Source organism: Pezoporus wallicus, unplaced genomic scaffold (genome assembly GCF_028554395.1).
Source record: "Pezoporus wallicus isolate ANWC-B61680 ecotype Strahan unplaced genomic scaffold, APGP_CSIRO_Pwel_v1 scaffold_8224, whole genome shotgun sequence".
NCBI classification, from domain to species: Eukaryota; Metazoa; Chordata; class Aves; order Psittaciformes; family Psittacidae; genus Pezoporus; species Pezoporus wallicus.
The window spans coordinates 1,129,548-1,154,803 of NW_026641935.1; the positions used below are offsets into that span (position 1 = coordinate 1,129,548).

The 25,256-nt window shown below is 39.4% G+C and overlaps 1 protein-coding gene across 1 annotated transcript; it reads right to left on the reverse strand.

Moving 5' to 3' along the window:
• On the reverse strand, positions 1 to 24,768 carry UGCG (UDP-glucose ceramide glucosyltransferase). Its single transcript, XM_057426032.1, has 9 exons — positions 24,548 to 24,768; positions 9,220 to 9,361; positions 5,650 to 5,752; positions 4,657 to 4,758; positions 4,321 to 4,433; positions 2,915 to 3,093; positions 2,379 to 2,465; positions 1,745 to 1,934; positions 1 to 453 (listed from the first exon to the last, which is right to left on the reverse strand). Exons 1-9 carry the CDS (start codon positions 24,643 to 24,645, stop codon positions 283 to 285), a joined length of 1,185 nt encoding a protein of 394 aa, XP_057282015.1. The 5' UTR covers positions 24,646 to 24,768; the 3' UTR covers positions 1 to 282.
• Between the last annotated feature and the right edge of the window lie 488 nt (positions 24,769 to 25,256).

The following is a 25,256-nucleotide window of genomic DNA, read 5'->3' on the forward strand; positions in this document are numbered from 1 at the left end:
AATAAAAGAGTTTACTGCAGAGCATTCCTACAGGAAATAGACGTCAGGACAAATTCTCTCCATTTCTATTTGTACATAGGAGCAAGGTACCATTTGGCCAAGACTACAGACGTATTTTCACAGATGCAAGTGCCATGCAAAAATAAATTAAAGAACAGATACCAAAACATACAAGTAACAAAACTACTGAAGGTAGATTTTCTTAAAAGTATTTATATAAACGATTTATAATACTTTTCTTTCCCCCTTCTCTTTTTGACATTCAAAGTTACAAAGCTGTGGCTATACATCAAGAATTTCTTCTGCAGTGCCTCCACAACGTAATCTGTAGCGTCCTGTCCTCCAGCTAATAGTGGGGTCCCACAAAGCAGATAGGAAAATATAAATTGTCATGGATTCTCTGATGAACCAAGCTACTGCATAATCAAGTTTTGAGAAACACAGTGCACCACCCTAGAAATAAAAAAGTATTTAAACATACTGATTATTCAAAAGGAGTTTTAAAGTAGTTTGAAACATTGTTACAGATAAATGTATTCTAAAGCTTCTTATATAGATTTACGTATCAATAACAACATTTTACTGTTCATGATTTCGTTGCCCATATTAAACCTGAGGGCCAGAATGATCCAGAGTTTTGAAGAGACTTGTATGTAGAGCAAAAGGCTTGAACCTATGTTCAAGCATACACCAGGGGATTGCCACAGTCCCCAGAAGCATCTTGACAGAACACTCCTGCACATTCCCAGAGGACTGAAATTCAAATAACTAAGCCTTTGGCCTATTGCATAAGAAAAGTGGGATGAAAAAACCCACAAACTTATCACCTCTCTCTGTTTTCTGTTCCTTTTTTTTTTGAGCTACATGCAGAGCTGGAAAACAGAAAGGCTTCAGAAGAGGGACAGTAAGCACAAAGCTCTTTTAAATGCTGTGAATATGAGAATAATCAGAAAGGTGACTGTTAAACTGACCTTCCAGAGTCCTACAGAACCAACACAAAGCCTTTTTTTTTTTAACTCCTTATTCCCAGTATGTGCTAAGACTGTAAGACTACAAGACTACAAACAGAGTATTTTTCACTATGATGACTATTTAAGTTTGAATACACAATTATGGATCAGATTTAGATGGAATATGGTCACAGCAGAATGTAGTTTTAATAGTTCCAACATTAGAAGAACAAACACTGTTCTGATTTGTGACATCTTTTGATATTAAAAGTTTTTTTAGGCCTCACTTCTAGTACCTAGACCTCTTACTTCTAGTGATGGAAAGATTTTATTTTTAGATGTAGGCTACAGCTGTCCTGTAAGTCCACCATAAATGGAGTGAAAAATGTAGTTAAAAACACATTCACCTCAATAAATACAAGACAAAGTGCAACTTAGATAAAAGAAAAAAAAATAACCCAACAACCCACAGAATTCCACAAAGCTGCTATACTTGTGTTGTTAAAAAAAAAAAAGCTTAAAACTTCTGGATATGTCTAGGTAAAGCAGACTGGAAATGTGAAGATGAAGGGGACAGGTATGCAAGCTTTCAGAGCATAAGCAGAGGCAGATGCATATAAGAAAAAATTACAACCAAGCACACTTACTTCTATTCATGCTACTATAACTAAGCTGGAAGACTGAGAAGTAACAGGATTTGACCTTGATGTCAAGAGAATTAGGCTTAGCTTTTTTGCTGAAGTAAATGGCACTAGAAACTGTCACAACCTCCAAAAGAAAATGAAGGTACATACCTGAACACCTTTTAGTTGAATGTAGTCAACTATAAACCATGCCAAGCAGTGACACATGAAAAAAACCATTATATCCCATCTAAATATATGATGAGCTGCCCATCCAATAACTAGACTGGCAACAAAGCACTCTGAGATTGGCTCACAGATTATTGTGGCAGGCAACATGTTAATGCGCAGTTTGGCCCACCTAGGAAAGACAAACAAATCAGTTCTGACTATGCATTATTCTTTATGTCTTCGTCCCCCACCTCGTCAAATGATAAGCCATCACGGTGTTTTCTGACAGTGTTACTCATTTAATTTACACCTCCAAAAAATGAAAACCTGCAAAATTTCTCCCTTTCAAAGATACTGCACAAAGTATTTAAAGGTATTAAGGTGACTGTTGGTTTGGTTTTTTTTGAGGGGTGGCAGGGAGTTTAAGGAGCTTTCAATACTTAGTCATACTTGTGTGGAAAGTCAGTGCTTCTCTCCCAACATTAAGAAGCATGCATCAAGCTACGTGTTGGAGCTTTAGCATTCTGTACATAAAATCAAATTAGCTTGAAAGATGTATTCCTTCTTGTTATCAGCTACCCAAATGAGAAGCAGTTGATGCGGTAGGAGAGGAAGCAAAGAGTAGAATTTTTACCTGATCATTCTGGACTGAAACTGAGAAATAGAATATGAACCAGAGTTTTGCATTGCAACTTGTGTGGCCATTGCAAATTTCCAGCCCCTGAAAAATGTATTTATTATTATAAATAACATGAAGAGATGAAAAAAAAACAATCAGATAACACACACAAGAATTTTACTAGTCTTGGAAATTTCCTTTGACATATGTGCCATATTATTACAGTGGGCATAAGCAAAAAAAAAAAAGTGTTTAACATCAAGTCTTTTCAGTGGAAAAGAGCAAATACCATCTGAATAATGCTTACAGTTTTTTATAAACTTACTTCTAAAGGAATTGACAATGATATGGCTTAATTATTTCTAAAAGACTAAAGACTATAGGACAAAGCACATCATAAGCATGTTTGGTGTACAGATGTCAGGCTGACCTGAACACCTACTCTTACAGTATGTACCAGGTGTTTAAAAAAAAAAACACAACAAAAACAAACAAACCCACAAGGCTTGAAATGCACTTAAAGTAATAAGCTTAATTCAGAGTCATCTTACCTGTCAGCTATAGCTTTGGCCATAAAGTAATCTTCAGCAATATATTGTGCAAAAGCTATGAGTCCTCCAGCTTGGTCCAAGACATCCTTTCTCATCAAGCATGACATTCCTGTTACACACTTAAAGCCAGTTAAGTTGGCAGAAATATATGACCTTGGATGTGAAGTTCCAAAATAAACCTGCAAAAACCAGGTACGGCTTTTAAAACTTTGTATGTATTTATGTAGTAGTACAAAAAGATTTTTGCTATATCTCCTTGCTCTTCTCTTGCAAGAGGAAATTCAGACCCCATGACACAAAAAAATAAAAAAAAAAAATCACATGAGCTGCCCTCTCATGCAATGAAGGAGTACTTAATTTCACTGCACTTTCAGGCTTCATATTTCTGCCTTTGACACATATTAGCTAGCCTTGGGGATAAAATGCCTTATACATGCCAGCTTAGAATGAAAACTAGTTATTAAATTACATGTCTTGAGACACAAGAAACAAACAAGAAAACTAGCCCTTCTATTCTACAAGGGAATTTCCTGAGAAAGAACAGAGAGGAGAACAGAATAGAATTAATGATATGAAGATGGTGGAGAGAAACCAACTGTTCACTTTCCCTTCAAAAACAATGTAGGACATGAAATAACATTACAGAAGAACAAGGGTCAGACTGAACAAAGTGGTGGTTCCCATAACAGACAGAAGATCTACAGAACTTCCTGGTAAAGACAGCAATAAGTGTTCACAATCTATGGGGACTCAAAGAAAAGAATGAAAAAGTTCACATAAGAAATATGTTCTTAGTAAATATTATATATTGAGGATTAGCAAATACATAAGTTTACTTCCTGCTCAGGAAGCTGCTCAGTTGAAAACTGCAGAAAGTTGAGACAGTTTTACAGGAAAACAGGATGTAAGTCGCACTTGTGTTCTACTGCCCTTAAAAGACTCTGCTTAACCAGTGCTAGAAATAAGATACTGGGTGAGCTGGACTTTGCTCTGACTTGTCATGGCCATTTCTTTGTTTCTTTTCAGACATCAAAATAGGATTAAATCATAGAATCATAGAATGGTTTGGATTGGAAAGGACCTCAAGATCATCTTGTTCCAACCCCCTGCCAAGTCCCTTTCTGACTAAGCCCTAGAAAGAATTCCTTAGTTTTAATACATTTTTAAATAAAATCCATAGTTTTCATCCTGTAATGTTTACTGTTTGTATTATAAACCTAAATATTGAAAGAATGTTCAGAACAGCACAGTAAAATTTTGGAGCATTTAAAAGTTCTTCTGGATAGTCTGAAGTGTGACTGCAGATGAAAATAAACATTTCACTCAAAACATGTAAGAGGCACTATAGAACTTCCAGTCATTACAAAAAAAAATAAAATAAAATAAAATACCAACACAGCACTTACCTGTTCAAGGGTAGCAGCAAAACCCTGTCTATCTGCAACATACGGAAGCCCATGGACCAAGCCTACTTTTTCAGTCATTTGACTGGCCATATCGGTCAGCGTGTCTGGAGTTACTAAGTGACAAATGAAAAGCAGACAGTTCGTTAAGCCATTCTGTCGCTATTTTTTCCACAGTTTTCATTTTCATTTCTGCTTATATTCTCAGTCAAAACTATCTCCAACAACTCACAGAATCATAGAATAGTTAGGGTTGGAAAGGACCTTAAGATCATCTAACTGCTCGCCTACAGGGATTAACAGCAATACAACAGTCAGCACATTACAATACACACCTACCTCTGATTCCACTATCACAAATCCATACAAGATCATATTTGGCAACTTCATAGCCAGGCATTAAGTTGTTAATCTTGGGATTGATGCCAACTTTCTTGCCACCTAAAAAATACAAACATGATACACAAATAATATATGGGTGTTTTTTTAGAATTCAGAATCAATACCCAGAATATTTAAATGCAATAACTGAAGAACAGTGAATAAATTCTTAAAGTACACTTTTATGAAAAAGATTTAGATTTTAAGTATTCCTTCACTTCTAATATTTCAGATCTGCCTACAATTATAAAGAGATTTCAAAGGGAATGAAAATATTCAAATGCTTTCTCAAAATGACAGGGTAGCAAGGTTAATGTAATTAAAAGGGCAGCAGAATTATACAGCTTATTATTACTACATTCTGTAAATATTCTCTTCCTCTTATTTCTTAAAACTATTGATTATGACCGTTAAACTCCACAGTAACTTTAGCAGAAAAATGAAAAAGGAGCAGAAAAAAAGAGAAGCAGAAAAAAGTGAAACACAGTCTTCTGCTTCCAACTGACAGACATGGTCCATTTTGCTTTATGTCAAAGACTGATACTACTACCTAGCTCTAATACCCCTTGCCTCCTCTAATTTAAACATAAAGTGAAGAAAGAGCCCTACAGTCTAAGCTGATCAAAAAGGACTGTTGCAGGGTCTCAAGCCTCAGCTCCAAGCCACTTTCTGTACATTTATTTCAGTGCAAAGACAGGATTTAAACTGCTGTTTCAGACTTAGAAGGAAAAAGTCACAGGGGTTGCACAAGTCACTTCTCCCAGAGCTTTTGGCCTGGTATCACAAATTGTGACTATAAACTTACTTCTTCACTCTGAAAGGATGATTAAACTACAGAACCAACATGGGCTGAACAAAATGACTCTTTATTTTAGAATATACTGCATATTGAGTTGAAAACCTAAAAACATTTCACAAGTAACAGTCGCACCTTTGAGTTGCTTTGCTTACCTATGAACAGCCTAGCATCAACATTTGGGTATTTGCCAAGGAGCTTTTTGCACACATCAATAGCTGGATCATCATGATCTTGTACACAGAGTAGTACTTCATACTAGTAAAAACAAAAATGTATACACACATGTTTACACATATATTTGATAGCCATATGGTCTAGGGAATAAAGTTGAACAGTGTACCAAACTGAAAAATTATAGAGCAGTGTTACAGAATTAAAACTAGAATTAGAGAGGTTGTTTTACACCTAAATAAGACTTTCATACTTATTTAGCCAAGTACTAGTGGAAAAAGAACAATGCCTGTATCGCAGTAAATCTTGTACCAAGGAGCATCGGTTTTCCTGTTTCTATCAGGCATGAAGCACAACATGTTAGTACACAAGGTAAATTTTTTATTTCCACTTCAATTTTTGTTCACATATGAACCTTAAATCAATCATATTCAATGAAATTACAGCATACAAAATAGTAAACATATGACATTATGATACACTTAACCACATAACTCTCTGAACTACACCTTCCTTCCCTATACTTTGTAGATGCATATGAAGAACAGAGTTGGAAGACAACCCACAAAGGACAGTATTAGTACACTTAATTGTACAATAAAGCTAAGCTCAGGAACATGAATATGCTGTTTTCCATTAATGGAATAATGGTTACAAAAAGTCAACAAGAGGTAAGAGATAACTAGCTGTTTCAGCAATCAATCTACATGCTTGTTACACATGAGCTACAGACGGTGGGTGAGATAACAGCATTTTAAGGATAACTCATCATTGTGACACAGCTTTGCAAGCTTTGATGGAGATATTTCTGTTTCTGCATTAACAGCAAATTCCTTGAATACTCCTGACTTGATATAACCTTCTTCTCTCCCTGTTAAAATTACTGAACTATTACAAGTTTTTAGAGCTCCAATCCAAAGAGTAAAATTCTGAAAATGCAAACCTCTGATCAAGATATGTAGAAGCTATTTTTACAATTCAAGATTGACCAAAAAAAAAAAAATCAAATTAAAACCAGTATTTTTGGACCTCATTTGATAGAGCAGGTGTAAATAAAAGTCCCAAACAGTGAGCAAAACAGTTCTTATTCTTCCTTACTTCAATTTTATTTTCAGTAAAATACTTCGGCAAAAAGTAATCTGAACCTCAAAAGCTGCCTGTGGGCTCAATGATGACAATTTCTGCAGTTTTAGTTCAGTAAGAAGTATTTAATATAAGAGAAGACAAGACATTAAACAAATACATTCTTGCAAGAAAAAAACTGCATTGTTAAACACACAAAAAAATCCCCAAACACTAACTGCATTCAAAATATTGTAGAAACTTAAGAACATTAACAACTGCATGGGAGTTGCTAAGACTTGGTCTAGCAGTACAAACGATCAGACACACACATCTCTACCTCTTAGAATGCAAACTCAAAGCCAATTTGCCTAAAGAGCAAGCAATATTTGATTCCCATCATTTTACCAGCATGGAAAATTGCATTTAAAAGGTAAAGACCTATCTCCTTAAGCAGACAGGTTCTTCTAACCACAACAGAACAATCCTGACAGCATAAACACCACAGAAATTACCAGCTGAAGAAATTAGCTCTTTATTGCTCATCCTATTAAATATGTAAAAACTATTTTTGCTGGCATGTTAATAATTTTCAGTCTACAGTTGCAATGACACTTCTATATCTGTACTCCCCAAGAAATTTACCGGAATAAAACAACTTTGACATTCCAATATCTGAAAACAGAATTTATTTCACAGTAAATGATCTTAGCATGGAGTAGCAAAGTAAAGAGCTACAAAATGTATGACTAAAGCAGAAGAAATACAAAGATGTTTATCTACATAAACAGGTTCATATGGACATAACACAATGGAAAAATTTCTGCCAAAATTACAGTATGCACAGTAGGTAAAAAATGTTCACTGATAAAAATATTATGGGTAAGTCCTCCAAATTAGAAGCTGTGTAACTGGCTTCTATGGAAGACAAGATTATTTCACACATGGGGTATCACACGAGAGAATCCCTACCACTGCAGGTAGAACTTAGCCTCTCTGGAACAGATTTAAGATTATTCTTTCCAAATAATTTTCCTCCAAACAGCTGAACTTAGAACAACAGTGTTACCTGGTGTTCAAATTTTTGTGGTGTAATGTCAGTTTCTCAAAACAAGTAATTTTGTAGTTATTGTACAGAAGTGCTTTCAAATAGTTTGAGAATGTTGCTTGTGTAACTTGTGCCCCAACATTCACACTTCCATTTTCACTCTCTCTGGGAAAAATAAGATTCTCTCTATTGTTACCTGAAATTCAGATATTTTACAACTGCCACCCATACAGGTAAGTTATCAGGAGTAATGGTTAAGACTATTTCTTATAAAGCAAAATCTAACATAACTGGTTTTTTGAATTCTCAGATTGTATTGGTAGTCAAACATTTCAGTTGCTTAACATCTTGAGACTCATTAGAGTCATAAAATAGCTTAAGATACTGTTGCAGCTTCTTTGTCTTTTTTGTAATGTTCACATATATGGCATGCCTGAAGCATGCTTTAAACTTACATTGGGCCACCTTAATCTTCATTGCACTTTTGAGTTGAAAAGAATCAAATGTTCATGCCCAAATTTTCAAAATGCTCTAAACTTCATTACAGAAAAAAAATACACAACTTCTAGTAAGTTACAAATGGTGGAGTTTATTTTACCCTTCCTACTTCAAGTTTAAAGCTCTCAGAATACACGAAGGAAACTCGCTGTTACAGCTTACACATACCTTTGACCTTCTACAACTGACAGTCTTGAGAAGAATTAAGGTTTTATTAAATTACAAGTTTTAGAATTCAGGAGACATGCAGTACAAAATGTAATCCTTTTTCCATTCACAGGAGCATACACCAATTCGTGAACAATGCAGCAAGCAATTGCAGATTTATTCTTTAAGTTGTAAGATCCTTGGAGGAATGACAGCACCTGACACACTTACTTACATTACTTATCACTTATATTAAAAGCTCAGAGTACAACAACAAATGTAAGTTTTTATTAACCATTTGTTTCCCAACACCAGTAAGTGCCTTGGAGACTATCTTTCGTACCAACAACTGGTGAGGTACACCACCTCATCACTGACCAATGCTTTATTAGACGAGCCATCAGTGAGAACTACTAGAAAGTTTCAAGCTATCAGTTAAGTGTTCTCTTTAGAGGCTCTGTTACAGAGAAATAGTTAGAAAGATGTCTGGCCTCTCAAATGATTGAAGGGTTTCATGCTGCTATAAACACCACAATATGGAACTAATGATCAAATAAATCTTGATAAAGTGTAGAGTATGTTTTGTCCCCAAGCCTTGGTCATATTCCTTTATGAACAGCTCTTTAAAATGTAGTAAGTTTTGTTTGCAACATGTAAAATGGGCAATTATGCACTTGTTGTGGAAGGAAGAACCACCCAAGACATAATCAAGTTACATAGTTCTAGCCCAAGATACTGATACGACTTTTGGAGGCATGGGAGGAAAAAATCAAAGGAAACTAAGTTGTATACGTACTTTTGGATAATCCAGCTCAAAGAAGGTTTCCAAATTGCTGATCAGGTTAGGATCCACACCTTTTAATGGCTTTAGAAGTGAAACACCAGGAAGCTTGCTATATGGCTGTTTGTCTGTGGTTTTCTTATTGAGGTGAAGGCGTCTGTAAGGAGAAATAACATACCACATGAAGAAAATATGCTAGAGAATTGTATTAAAAAATACAGTCAGAACTAAGAGAGCTTGTGAATTAAAATTGCCACAAAAATATTTTTGGTTGTAAGAGTTACACCTATCTTTATATCTGAAAGTTGTCTATAAAAGTCTTAGCATTTTATGTAGGTTAATCTTATTTGACTTTTCAGAAAGACATTTCAGATCAATGCATTTTGCACCATGCATTTTGAACAATAAAGAGTACAACTTTTTCAAGCTACACAGGAGACAAAATTTTTCTGCCTTACTCCATAGCATTAAAACTCATATGGATAATCAGAAAAAGTCATCTACTTAAAAAAAAAAACACAACAAAAACAAACAGATGCTTTTTCCTGGATTAAATTATGCAAAACTAAGAGCAAGCTGAAAGAACAGAGGAAAGAGTTGATCCTTCTGATCAATTTGATAACCAACACCTCCAAGGAAAGGACAAGGATCAATCAACCGTAGTGTAAAAAAAAAATCCTAGGAAGTGGACATCAGGCTAGGTCAGAAACACAGACATACAGAGAACAATTCAAACACCAATAAATACACAAAAATTGATGATAATGTCACAACTCACTAACATGAATGTTTAATCCTATATCCCTGTATGAACTAATGCAAAATTAAATTCTGAAGGCTTAACAGGCCAGTATACAATTATATATTTATTTACTTGATGCAAATTTGATTAAGTAATTTGAGAGGAAGTATTTGCTGAAGCTTAGAATTTGCAAATCAATGTGTATACTTCATACTGTAGTTTTCTAACATGCCTAGTAGTCAGATTGAAAGAATAGTTTATTGCAGCATATATCTAATGGTATCAAGTCTTAATTTAAAAACTTTCACACTTTGCAATTTACAAAAAATTACAAACATTATAGCAAACAAGGACTTTAACACCTGTTAGAAGAGCGAGTCTCAAGAATGCAACTTTGATCAGGAGGAACAAAAGGTAGATAATGGGGGGGGGGGCAGAATTGCTGCATTTATAAAGCAGTCAATAGTAATGCACATAGCAGTGTGCTACAGTGGAGGAGGACCAGTGTCAGCACAAAGAAGGTATCAGGTGCACAACACCCTCCTCTAGAAACATACACAAGGATTAGGGTCAAGCCCCTGGAAAAACTCTCCCACAAACTCTGCATGACAGTTTTCCTTAACAGCATTCAGTCCCTTACAGCTTGCTCCCTACCCTTATTTGTCTGCAAGAAGCAGCTAACTAGAATTAATTACTATTAGAAAACACTGCCAAGATTCACAAGTGACTCTTGAAGTAATACTTAAAGCATGTCACCCTTCAGCCTCTTGGAAGAAAGGAAAACTTCACCCCATAGAAATGTGCTGGTCCCAGTTCAGGACACCTTTGTTTGGCTGCTGGCCCAGAACAGGTCATCCCACCACCCAACCAGAGTGTTTTCAGGCAGGCAGCTTTCTCCATTCTTCACTCTTACCATTTGCTTACATCCATTTTAACAGCCATACAGACATACAGCAAGTCGATCCACCCACCCCCCGACCTAGCAACCATGTCAGATCCAAAACAGGGAAAAGCAGAAATGCACACCTGGGGACAAGTGGACAGGACATAAGAGGAAGCCCTTTTGTTACTTGTGGTATGACAGCAGCTGTAATTAAAAAACAATTAACATGTCACTTGGCCTTGATAAAATGATCGGGGAAGTAGATAAGTCTGAGATTCAGGTGCCCACTTTGTAATACAGACTTCTTATGGCTGGCTGCCCACAGAGAAGCAGTCACAGGTTTGTGCATGCCTACAAAAAAATTAAAACAAAAATGTTTTTCTACTATGTAATCCTACTGCCTGGATACTAGAAGCTTACACTGAAAAGCATGTTGCAATTGGTTACAGCTTCATCACATACCAACTGAGGGTAGACAGCAGACTAAACAAATGTAAGCTAAAAAAAAACCCAAAACAAAAAAAAACCCAGAATGTAACACACTGAAATCACAATGGGCAGTTGAAAGAGATGATTTAAATAAAACCTTAAACTTAAAAAAAATAAAAATACTTCAAAATAGTGAAAGTCAAATCTTTTCTAAAAACAAAAAAAAAAAAAAGAAAATTTAAATTAAAGGTCTTGAGATGGAATTGATCAAGAAAGAACCTAGATTGTGGTCACTGTTATTTTTCAAAAGATGAATGTTCTCAAAAAACAAATACCAGTTTGATCTTCCAGTTTTGGGAAGTAGTAGGTCAATCAGTGGCCAGTAATAAAGACAAACAAAATCATGCAACGCAGAACACAGAAATCATATCTAGTGCTAGTTAACATTTTGAATTCAAAATCTTCAAGACAGCAGGAATTTAAGAAACACTTTCCAAAAATTGTCACAACAGTCACATCCAGCAGACGTAATCTATAATTTGATACGGCACCTTTGTAAAAAGGGTTGTGTGTTAAACTTTTCAAACATGTTTTGGAATATTTAAGTAGAAAAAGAACCCTTATCTTTCAGGAAAAAAAAGCAAAACAAGAGAAATCAACTTAAAACCAGTAAACACTCCCTTTTTTAACCTAGGAAATTCCTCTCCTATTCCCCTTCCCTGTCCCACACCTGCACAATGAAACAAACAGGGTCCCATACAATAGACCGTAGTTAAAACTGAAATAATGGGAATTCTGTTACTGTCCAAACCCTAGACAGTTTACAATTTAGCAAGCTTAAATGAAATGCGCTCAACAAAAACATTAAATGAAGTGTGCTCAACAAAAACACTGCAAGTTACCCACAACATAGCCATTACTGGATTGTACTAAGGATTAAAATAAACACACGGTTTTTCCTTGCAGTCTATCTGCAAGCTGCTATCAAAATAGCAATTTGTTGCCCATTTCTGCTTTCCCACACCCTCAGCCTACTGGTGGCTATAAAGTAGTCAGTGCCACAAGATAAATTGCTCAGCCTGCTGATCAAACACAGAACTATCCCACAGAAAAAGCCAGCTTGCTGATCTGAGTCACCACATAGCCACATGCTCGCTAAAGGCAGATTAGAACAGCAGAAATATTTAGAAAGGTGTAGCAGTAGGAGAGGATTTCGATTATCCCTTTGACTATCAAAACAAGAGCCACTGAGGAATAAAAAAAGGCTTTTTGAACAGACTCCTTGCAACAAACATTATGCAGCTTCAGAGAACTGTGTCCAACACAAAAGCATCTCCAGGGTAGCACTAACTCTCAACCAGATAAATCAACCACTGCAGATGGCTTTTAATACAATACCAAGCCCTGAATGCTAAGTATGGGATCTTTTAAAACACAAAGCTTTAGAACATTTGTACTGAAGAACTATTTAATTTGTTTTTCTGACACTTTGCAAATCGATAGGATCAAAATAGCGTAGTCCTATTAATTTCACAAGGCACAAGTTTAAATGACATCATTTGCTAAATATTAGATAATGTTTCCTACAGACCCCAAGTTGCTGCTTATTGTTCTCTTTGTGCCAGAGATCTCCTGCCACTTAACATTCTTCCAGTTTCTTCTCTTTAAAAGCTTCCAAAACATTTAACTGCCAATAAAAGAATTATGTTAAAAAAACTGAAAGAGAATCTACATTATCATAAAGCAGATACCACACCAATATCTTTTTTCTTAATTTTCAGTAGATGGCAGGCTACTTTTCATTAAAGAACCTTCAAGTGTTTCCAGAGCACAAAACAGCATGCCACTGAAGCAGCAGAAACCTTGCTCAAGCACACAAGTTAGAACACACAGTCCCAAGGCCTATTACTCCCAGCTGAGGTAGAAAAAAAAGCTGTAAGCCTTGTCTGTACCTCACAGTTGTCAGTGAGATGGTATCACTGCCCTCATGCTGCAAATGCCTTTAAGAGCTTGGATAAACTTCCGATAAGGAACATCAGAAATTAAAGAATTATTAAAAAAAAAAAACAAAAAACAAAAAAAAGTAAAAAAAACCTTTGAAAGAAAATGTTCAGTTAAAGTAACATTTCTATAATCAAAACTGTATGTGACAGCATTTCAGAATGGCTCTTTTGTGTGTGTGTGTGTGTGTGTGTGTGTGTGTGTGTGTGTGCTTCCAACAGATATAAACAAAGAAAACTAACTTGGTAAGTTTCACTAAAAGAGAAAAAAAATAATTAAAAAAAATAAAAAAAATCAAACAACCCAAACCACAACACACAATACTTGGTTCAAAAAAAAAAAACATTTACCTCCTTCATCACTACAAAATCTACCTAAAACAATCTCCTTGGAAATGCAGATTTAAACATATGTATCATCTCTTAAAAATTCTTAACAGGAAGTGTGCAATATCTTAATTTTGAAATATCTCATTATTTCAAAAGGTTAACAGGTGCAACCCTAGGCACTGTATTTCAATCACCCATAGTACATCACCATGTGATGTAGTCAGCATAGAGACGGGAAAAAAGCAGGAAAAAAAACCCAAACTCCTGTAGCCTGAAAATCCTGTCTACTCCTCCCTCTCCCCTAACCCATCATAGAGGTCTTGATAATGGAGCAAGTAAGAATTTCTCATTTTCTAGTTGCTACTCCTGTTATTATTAACAAACAACAGTTCAAAAAATCTAGGTTGTCAAGAAGGAGATAAGTCTGAAAGTCTTCTACCACTTTTGAACCCAGAATCTTTAGCAAGGCTGGCAACGCCAGCAGGTCAAGGAAGGTAATTCTGCCCCTCTACTTCGCTCTCACAAGACCCCACCTGCATACTGCATTCAGCTCTGGGGCCTCCAACACAAGAGTTTAATGGTTTTAAACTGAAAGAAGGCAGATTTATATTAGGTATTAGGAAGAAGCTCTTTTCCATGAGGGCGGTGAGACACTGACAAAGGTTGCCCAAAGAGACTGCGGATGTCCCATCCATGGAAGTGTCCAAGACCAGGTTGGATAGGGCTTGGAGCAACCTGGCCTAGCAGAAGGTGTCCCTTCTCATTGCAGGGGAGTGGAATTTGATGATTTTTAAGGTCCCTTGCAACCCTAACCATTCTTATTCTATGATTTAAGCTAAAGTAGTATTTCAGAGCAAGTGCTTAGGATATCTCCCTAGTAACAGTTTAGTGCGTTAACTAAAATTTCATTTTCAGCACCTTGATTATTCTAACAAAGTTTGCATATCACTAGAGATGTATTTTTTCTACTTCATAATGAAGTGTAGCATACTACTCGCTGTCAAACCAAAGGAGCAGTCACCTGGAAAGTCATTACTACACAGGCATATTGAATCAAGACCTCAAGACAAAGCACATAAAAACTAGGACGTTTGCAAACAACAAAAATGAATGTTTAACTTCATTTACAGGTTTGTTCTCATGGACTGTACTGTTGACAAATCTGAAATAAGCCCTACCAAGGGGTGAAAAGGGACACAGGACTGGGGAACAAAAGAGTCTTTTGTTACAAAGAGGTGTTTCTGAAGAGAAAAACAGTAATTCACGGGGTCTAAGCAGACCAAACCAACTACCAGCACAGACTGACAAAGATACATTATTAGTTATCCTACTGTTTTAATGAAAATAAAAAGATTGCTCCAGTAGAAGCACCTATCAAGTGTTTAAAATCTGCTTTAAGAAATACAATTCCAAAGCAAAATTCAGAAGTAGCATTGCAAAACAGTCCTAATCTTTCACTTAGTACAACGCCTTTTTATCTTTGACAACACTTGTAAACATGTTTTTACCTTACCTGTCCAAAGGACAGCGTAAGACTCCCTTTATGCATACTAAAACTTCAATAATTTAACTAAAGGTATGAATTCACCCAGGCCAGTTACAAGAAGGTACAGTCTCCCCTAGGTCATCACCAACTATTCTTAAAAGTAACATATTTAAAAAAATGAAAGACTGATCACCTTGTAATTTGAAAACAGGAAAGCTTTTTTTATTTTTTTGCTCTACAGCAAAACATCTCACAATAAAGTAATTTCTTTCATACCTCAGTCTTCAGTAAAATGCAAACCCAATATTAAGTGTGTTAAAACCACAGAACTTCATTTCAGTTATAATAAATTTAAAAAATCCTAGTGAACTCTGACACCAATAGCTGGCATTATGCAATTCCCAGGAAGTGATGGACACAAATACTAGTGGGTGCTCTAGTAAACCAGTAAAACTAGTTACATACTTTGCATGCCACAGAGCAGTTCTGACAGAAATTTCACAAATTAAAGTCACTTATCTACCACTTTACCCACCCAGCTTCACAAAAAAAAAAAAGTTGCATCTTTATGGAAACATGATTCATGTAAAGCCTCAGCTTCTTTAACCTTTGAAATCTTCATGTCCTGACAAAAGCTTGCAGAAAGATTTTATTCTTCCTCATCCCATTGTTCAGCTTCTTCCACTCCAGCCGACATACAAGGCTGGGTTCTTTTTTGCCCACTGAAAGTTCCACGCGCTTCACTCACCCAACCCATTTCATTTCTGTCTTATATACTCTAAATTTTAGTCGTCTATCTTCGCTGTGCACACAAACAGATGTGGCTTGGTTTTAAAGCCCACTTGTCCCATCTATTGCACCATCTTCCCACCATCCAGTCTGTTACAATTTCTCTCCTTAAATTTCACTAGACAGTCTTAATCTAGGCTTTGGTTCCATAGATTGAACCATTCATGCTCTGATTTGCTACTACTCTCCTGTCACCCCAAAGTTTATAGTTTGTGTCTTATCCTCCTGAATCACATTTAAAAAAATTGGCCTTCCCTAACTGCCTCCAAAATTATGGGTTTTCTCACACATTATCACCCTCAGATTTCTGGTTCTGCACTGTTTTGCTTTCCCTAATTACTAATCTTGTAATACAGAAACTCTCATTCAACTATAATCTTTTTCCAACTCCTGCTTTCTCCAGATTTCTCTTCCCCTAAAAATTACCTACAGGTAAGTCTTGCAACTACACACTGTCCAATAAATTTCAAGTTGTTTAAAATAAGCAACACACACAACTTACATTCTCCACACAATCTCCTTCTCATTCTATTGCTCCATAATAGTCCAGTCAGCAGCCTGCCAGTCATCTTTCATAAAAATCACACAACAGAGGTTGGAAGGCACCTCTGGAGATCAGCAACTCCAACCCTCGGGCTCGAAGTGGGGTTCCCTAGAGTAGGTTGCTCAGCAACATCCAGTCAGCCTTTCTTGTCTCCAAGGATGGAGCCTCCATAACCTCTCTGGAAAGCCCACTCCAATGTTCAATCATGAAAGTCTTCTTTTGTTCAAAATGAGAGTCTTCCATTTGAATCTGTGCTTGTTGCCTCTTATCCTGTCACTGGGCACCGAGAGAGTGTAGCCCTACCTTCCTTACACCTGTCAACCCCCAAGAAATCAGGTATTTACACAAATTGATGGGTGCCCCCAAGCCTTCTCCAGGCTAAATAGTCCCAGCTCTCAGACCCTCCTTGTATGTCAGATACTGCAGTCCCACCATCACCTCTGTAGCCCAAACCAGACTTGCTCCAGTGTATCTATGTTTCTTATACTGGGGAACCCAAAACTCTGCACTGCACTCCAGATACAGTCTTACTGGAGCTGCACAGGGGCAAAGGATCACCTCCCTCAATCTGCCAGCAATGTAGTGCAGGATGCTGTGGGCCTTCTTCACCACCACACGCATGTAGCTGTTCACAGTCAAACGGGCATCCACCAGCAGTCACTCAGGTCCTTTTCTGCCAAGCTGCTTTCTAGCCAGTCAGCCCCCAGCCTGTGCTGCTGCTGTGTGCCAGAGCTGGCATTTTCCTTAGTTGAGCTTCATGAGGTTCTTGTCAGACCATTTCTCCAGCCTGTGCAGGTCCTTCAGAATGGCAGCAAACCTACCTTGTATCAGTGGCACATCAGCCACTCCTCACAATTTCATGTTGTCAGAAAACTTGCTTAAGTCCCATTCTCCAGGCCATTAAAGAAGATGTCAAACACTACTGGCCCCAGTGGTTTCCATCTTTTATCACAAGCTGTTACTATCCTATCTATGTACTGTGCAGAGAGCAGGCTACTGAAATCTGGTCCAGCTTTGAGCAGTCAATGATTGGAACAGAATCTAAACAGGTATTTGCAGCCTGAAGCACTCCAATTCTTTCCACACTGCTGAAAACTGGCTCTCACCTCTGTCATTTTCCTCTGATCCTCCCTAATAACTTGACTTCAAATCTTTGCATTGCTATCCTTCTGATTTACCTCTGCTGCAAAGCTGTCATTCACTTGCTGAGTAAAAGCAAGTGCAAGTCATCAAGTTGTATGGAGCCAACATTCTCAATAAGTACCTTAAGGTACATCTAAGGGGTTTTTTGCTTGCTTTTAACCCTCTAAGACTTTTTTGCAGAAAGAGATTTCTATATGGATAATAAGCTTGCTCCACTCCCTGTTCCACATTAATAATAGATTGTTGTCTATGTTATAGATCTTGTATAAGTTACCAACATCTTACATCAAGCTTGCCATCAGCTACATAACTGGAAAATCAATTCACTCTGATGCAGACAACCTGCACAGAAAATTTCAATATAAGTGGTTCAAGTTCAATAAAGATTCAGCTACTGAATGAAGACAAACCCAAGAACAGACCTATCATTCTGCATGTGCTAGACATCTTCCAACAACTTCCTGGAGAAGCTCAGTACAATCACACTTCATTTTTCTGTTTCCTTTGATTATCAGCAAGAGGGAATAGTATCTCTAATCTCAGAAAACAGTATTTGTTTTATCCCCATCAAAGTCTATCAAAATGTTAATTCACTTACGCCTGCTAACAATTGATAGTAACAGGCAAGTTTTCTAAAGATTACCTTTTAAATTAGACCTAGACTACATCCTCTCTTGGCTCCTATTGTGACAAGACTGCCTACGAAGCACTTCCACAAACCAAAGCAAATGCAATGATGGCAAAGCGAGTAACTACTACTGCTCTTAACTGCTACCTTAGCCAGTCTATTACCAGATACTGACAGTGGAAAATACAAGACAGACCAAAGGAAGAGATAGTCTCACCAACAAGCAAAAAGGTCAAAAGGAGGTGAAAGAAGACAACCAGAGAGGTCAGAGAGCAGAACAGGGTAAGCCTGGACACAAATAATGGACTGAGCAGCAAGGGAGAAACAAAGAGAAAATAGGCAGACAAGACAATCAAATAGGGCCAAGAGAAAGGGAACTGTTATTTCCTTAAGACTGAAAGGTCACAATTATTATACAGTAATAGATTAGTAACCAAAATATCACAATTACTTCACATACATTGGCTATGAGGGAAGTTTGTTTAAGTTTGTAAGTATGTTTAGAAAGCTTTTCAATATTGAAAAAGTATTTGAGAAAACTTGAGTTCTATGCATCTGTGCAAACTGAATTTCCTCCTTGTGTGCATATACATTACACTAAGGCTATTAATCACTTCAGTTACATTCCAGTGTTTTATGTATTTCTGAAAGTCTTGGGCTTCAGCAGCTGACAAAGCACAACAGACCCAGTTACATCGAAATGCCACACAAATCCAGAATTCATTATTTCTTCATTGACTACTGTAACTTATAGTCAAGTAAATTACTTTAAAAAGCTAAAACCAGCAATATATTTATCAATTAAATGACAACTACTCTTCTCACTTAGACCTGGGAACCAAGACAATAAACGACTGACTGTGGATGCCTTAAAAGAAAGTGATTTACATCAAGTGCTATAATTAAAATTGCCACTGACAACCATTACAAGAACAATGAAGATTCAAAACCAGAAGGCCAGAGACTCCATGAGTTCAGTTTTGTGGAGGAGGCAAATGAAGCAACAATATATAAACAGGTTAAGAGATTTACCAAACATTTCTAGGAACTCTGTGCCAGAGGCAATGCTAAGTGCAAGTCACAAAAGAATGAATTTGTCTTCCTTAAATTAAAAGTCTTTCTAGAACATATCGTCAAACCCAGAATAAAACTTAAAAAAACCCACACTTCTACTTAGTGTTCAAGTTGAAATAATCAACAACAAAATGAGAAAAAGTTATTCACAGAAAAAGTATAAAACCTTTCATTCATTTTTAGACTCAAGTCCGAAGAGGTAGTAAGGAAACCAAGATGAGATTATGCTTAAATACAACATTACCAAGGTTTTGAAGGCTTCGCTTGCCACCTGTATTTTAGAGAGAGGCCCACCATGTTCAGAAAGCTCCCATCATTACTGAACTAGAAACATCTATTTTGAAATACAGTTAAACCAGCAAATCCACTGTCACAAATCTTGCTAGCCACTGATTCAGAATTACAAGATGTGTTAGAGTGCCATAAATCCCAAGAAAACAGCTTTAGGTGGTGGTGGTTTGGTTTTGGGGGTTTGTTTGTTTGGAGGTTGTTGCTTGGGTTTTTGTTTGTTTGGTTGATTTGGTTTTTAGTTTGGGGGTTTTTTTGGGAGGCTGGGGGAGTGTACTTTTTCACTGACTTCACAAGACTTCTGTTCCACTTTTTACATGTCATTAGAATGGAAGTTACTAAGAATCTTCAGGTAACCATTCTAACAGTCTGCTAAAATATTAAAATTTACTCCTCAGTTAACTGAACAACACTTTAGCCAATACTATAAATCTTTTTTTCCTTATTAGCATAACATACATATGGTCTTCCATTTCAGATATGCATTCGGGTTTAGTACTGAAAGTTCATTTTGTTTGTCCATACAACTAGGTAATTCATATGCTTTCAGAGCCCATACTATCAGATGGTCTCAAACACAGATCCCTTCCCACCAGATCAGCTGGTGGCTCAACTCCAACAGAAAAGCCTATATGCAAACAAGTAAGGGTATTAGCTAAGGTCCCAGGTTGGGTATAAAGGATAGCAAACTCTAAACAGGTCAAATATCACAGTCTATTATGTAGGCTAATATATGCAAACAGCACTTTATCCAATTACTAGCTATAAAAACCTACTATTTGGCCCATGTTTATTGCATTTGCTTCACTGACTCAGTATTACTGAGAGAGCACCAAACCAAGACCCATTTCATAATCACATACATTAGACAATTTGTAAAGTTTGACCTTTTGACTTAACAGTGTGGCTATTTGCTTTTCATTACTTCAGGCCACCTGCTTCTTTTAAAGGAGTTCATACTCATCAACCCATCCTACTATACTTATTTATAAATCAAAACCATTCAAAGTGAGAAAGAGCAGTAGAAAAAGAAAGAGGTGGCAAAAAAAAAAAACAGGTTTTGCAAATGCAGTATGGAAGAACAGACATCCTTCCTCAACCAAAACACTGCACAGTTCCTGAGGTACCCAAAAATCTAGATCTCTTAAAGCAATTACAGCACAAACCAACACAGCTGAATTGCTGTCCTTAAGCTTGACACCTGCTGACGGCACCCAAAGCCAAAAAAGCTTGCATTTTTTAGTAATGTCATCTATCTACTTAATTCACACATGTTCTAAGTATTTTGCTAAATTAAACATCTAAAGTACTAATAGAAAACCACAGAAGGATAACTGCATAGGCCACAACAGCTTTGCTGACATGTTTCATCATTACCTAAGTACTCCAGTGGCACAGATCAGCCCTTCCAACTCACCAGTTCAGCACTGTTAGACACAGTGCAGACTGAGGACAAACAGCCCCTACCACAATGACTTTAAAAATGTTAAGCCAACAATACTGTCCATAAAGAGAAAATGGGAAGGCTGACTATTTAATGTTTCTTCTCTACTTCCGGTAACAGGAACAGCGTAAATATTTTTCAGTGCATGAAAAGTAGTATATAATTTTGCTCTAATACATCCTCTCACTGACATAAAAGTTTCTCTGTAAGTGAAGACTCCCTTATACCTCAGCAGTCTAGGAAAAGGATGCAGTACGCTGTGCCCACTGTCAAGGATAGGATAGTTTCTATAAGAAGCAGTAACAGCGTCCACCAGCGTTTTCAGGCCATGGCATTAATAATCACCATCTACCTGGGCTCCCTTCTTGCAAACACACTCCAACAAAGTCAAAGCAAACAGTTAATTACCTCCTGCTAATTCCCTTCAGGTGTACCTTGTTTAAAAGACCACGCCATTCCACCAGACAACCGCACAGGGCAGTTTTTACCAGTGGTGTAGGCTTCACACTCACCAGATCAGTGATCTCTAGCCATCAGATATATCCCATAGCTCCACCACTGCCACTGCAAAAACACTGCCCTGGATGGCTGCTGTAGGTGCCCAGCATTTATTCAATTTCACTACAAGCAAAGGGCAGGTGTGTGGTCACACTATGGGGAGCAGCTATCCTGTTTCCACAGATCATAGAATGGTTCAGTTGGAAGGGACTTTAAAGATCCAAACACCCTGCCATGGGCAGGGGCACCTTCCACTACACTGGTTGCTAAAAGCCCAGTCCAACCTGGTCTTGAATATATCCAGGGATGAGACTTCCACAGCTTTTCTGGGGAACCTGTTCCAGTGCCTCACCATCCTCACAGTGAAGAATTGCTTCCTAATATCTAAGTCTACTCTCCTTCAGCTTAAAGCCATTCCCCTTTGTCCTGTCACTATATGTCCCTGTAAAAAGTCCCCTTCAGACTGCCTGCATCTGCCAAACCACTATAACTGGGCAGCTCCTCCACAACAGCCTGCAAACTCAGTACAGCTTAAAATTTGGTCACTTCAGTGTTACTACCAGCTGCTCACCTCCAACCAAGGGCTGCCTTTTCACACTGGACAATAAATACCCCTGTTACCACCAGCTCATTAGTCTGACAATGAAAGGCAGCTCCTGACTGGAGCTGCTGAGATGGTAACTCAAGAAGCACACTTCTCTCCACGGATCTCAGGCTGGGACAAGATCAACCCAATTCTTACCCATCCCCTCCACAGATGGCAAGTCCACCTATGAACACGTCGTTTCATTAACTTCCCATACACAATACTTACACTTGTAACAAAAGTTCCCAGTAAAAACAAAAAAAAACACCAAACAAAAAAACCCAACACACCACCCCCCCCCCGCAAAAAAAAAAAAAGCAAAAAAAACAAACCCCACACAACTCCTTCCACTTTTCACACCACAGCAAATATTCTGGCCTCAGTCCACACCAGGTCCAGCTAACTACTGCCTGCATTCCCCGCCAATGACTGTCGAAGGCAAAACAGTCTCAACTCAGGGAATTCTACTTAAAATATTGCCAAGTTAATAGTGGATTTGGTTATTAAGAAGAAAGGCAACAGGCGTAGTGTTGCTTCTTACATTCAGTCCCTCCCAAGTTCTTCAATAGGAGGCAGGTTAGTGCACCACAGTTATTCTGCCACATCTTGCATTTTCCCCCTCTGCTGGTTACTTCTTAACTGTTACTCTGCTCCAGTACGTGTACCTGCTCTGGAATGACCTACCTACAGGTTGCATTCCCTTTGCCAGAGTCTCTGCCCCAATTTGGGTCTACCACAGGCTGCAGTCTCCTCATGGTAGGATCACTGCAGGCTGGAGTTCCTCAGGATGTCTCCAACCCAGCATGGGTTCCCCACTAGTACAGTCCCTAGAGGGGTATCTATATTTGCTCTGTCATGGCTTACCTGCAGCCCACAGTCAGTTCAGGAGTGTCATAGGTCTTGTGTGCAGCTTCCACAGCTGGCAGACCCTTTGAAGGTGTAGCTCTTGAGACATGGACTGCCCAGCAATATTTCCTTCCTCTGGTTATCTTCTGTTCTCTCCTATCTTGGTGTACCTCATCCTTTTCCCTCCTGTTTATATTCTCACATTTCTTCCCCCGTATCTCCACTTGCATCTCCTGCCCCTCACAGCTGCCACTCTTTCTTAAAGATTTATGAGCAGCAGCACCACACATGCCCATCTGATAGGTTGAGGTTTTAGCATTCATCAGCTTCAAAGCAGCCCAGAATCATCTGTGCCCACAGCAGCCTGTGGTCTCTTTCCCCACCAGGCACCCTTGCAGCTCCTCAGTACTGAAATTGTGACATTTGTGCTCAAGACCACCTCATTGTCAAGAATTAAGTTAATCATTCAAGTTAATTATAAGATTTAAAGGCAACAGAACTACAACATAAAAGTTATTAAGAGTTTGTAAGTGATTTCACTTAAAAAAAAGTAAGACCAAGGGCAACAGAAGCAAATCTCTAGCATCCATGAATTCAAGAGGAGCTCTGCCTTCAACAGCGACAGGGGTTTATCACAGATACCTATCAAATGTATGTGGGACAGCAAGAAAAGAGAAGAGATAAGCACAAGCAAAGCAAACAGAAATTCAGATATTTTCTAATCCTTGTGGTGATGCAACAGTAGCCTTTTATTTAAGGAAGTAAATGGTCTTCTACCACAAGAGAGGCACATTCTTAATCCTTTCCCCACATATCCCCAGCCAATTCCTCTGCCACACTCAAGTGGGAATGTGCTTCGTTTGTCAGCCACCAGAACACAAACTCTTGAAGCATTTTTCCTTGGAGTTATCCAAGAAGGGACTGAATTCACTGTATATACTTTTTACTAGTAGCACTATTACTCCTCAGAAAGAAAAGTGTACTTCGCTAAAATTCTGTCTGGTCAGCAGAGAGTACTGTGCTACTGCTGTCGCTCCCCTGCACACAGTAAAAAAAAAAGCACACATTTTATTACTGCTGTGCATGTTACTCTCCCACCATCGGCAGAGGAGCCTCACTTTACAGGTGTACCAGAAAACTGCAAACCCCCAGCCTTCCCAAGCAGCGCTAAAGCCAAAGGAACAAAGATCGCAGTGCAAAAGCGGGCGGCAGAAGCAGACAAAGAACGGGTTTTACCCAAAGACCGATAACAAGGTCCCGGCCGTCCCCTCGCCATAGCCGTCCCAGCCCCCGTACGCGCCGGGAGCTGCAGGCGGCAGTCGTTCCCCACACGCCAGCCCGCAGGTGTGCCCCTTCAGTCCTACGCCGGGGCAGGGCGGCGAGAGGCTCCCCAAGCCCGACACCCGCCGGGGAGCGCGGGGAAGACGTGCTGCCGGCCCGCAGGGAACACGGTGCGACGGTGACGGGGGGGGAAGGGGGGGGGGCGGGAGACGGGGACAGGGACAGGGCCCGCTGCCCCAGTCTTCGGCGGCGGGGCCGCACTTGGCGCGATGGCGGGAGGGTGGGAGGGAGAGGGGTGAGGGAACAACGCCCGGCCCCATGCCCCCCTTCCTCGGCCGCGGCCCGCACTTACGTGTAGATAATAGACATGAAGTGCATGAGCCAGAGCACGACGAAGAGGATGAGCCCGAAGATGGCGAGTCCCTCCAGGGCCAGGGCCAGCACCGCCATCCCCGGGGCGCGACGGCCCAAACGGCAGCCGGCAGCGGAGCAGGAGCGAAGTGAGGGAGGGTCGCTCGGCGGCCTGCCGGCGTGCGGGCAAGCGGTGTTGGTCGGGGCGGTGGTGCTCGAGACTGTGGTGTCCGCGGTGGTCCTGCCGCCGCACCAGCCGCCCGCCCCGCGCTCACACCAACTAACCTCCCTGCCGGCCTGCCGCCCGCCCCCGCCTTTCTGTCAGGCGCAGGCCCCACCCGCCCGTGGCTACCCCGGAGAGGCGGGGCGGGGCGGGGCAGCGGGTCACGGGGCTGCGGTGGGGCGGGCCGTTAGACCCGTTACCGAGCCGCTCCCGCGTGGGGTGGGGCTCCGCTTGCCCCGCCTCGCCGGCGGCTGCGTGACCTTGCGGTCGTCCCTCGCGGGACGGCGGTAGGGGGTGGGTGGCAGCGGGAGGACGTGGTTGCGGTTGCCGAGAAGCCGAGAAACGTTTTGGGAGCGGCGGGGCCCTCGCTCCTTGTGCTCAAACTTTGCTCGTGGGTTTTAGAAACGCTCCCTGTGCTGTAAAGGCCTTACCGCCGCAGTTGAGGACTGCAGCCATTTATCCGCAGGAACGAGGCTCTGGGCAGCCG

Excerpts from the sequence above, each read along its gene's own strand:
- UGCG (XM_057426032.1), bottom strand. The coding sequence starts at position 24,645 with ATGGCGGTGCTGGCCCTGGCCCTGGAGGGACTCGCCATCTTCGGGCTC. Across the intron at positions 9,362-24,547 it reads TTCATGTCTATTATCTACAC|ACGCCTTCACCTCAATAAGA; the intron begins GTAAGTGCGGGC and ends TTCTCCTTACAG. Across the intron at positions 4,434-4,656 it reads TTGTGATAGTGGAATCAGAG|TAACTCCAGACACGCTGACC; the intron begins GTAGGTGTGTAT and ends TTTGTCACTTAG.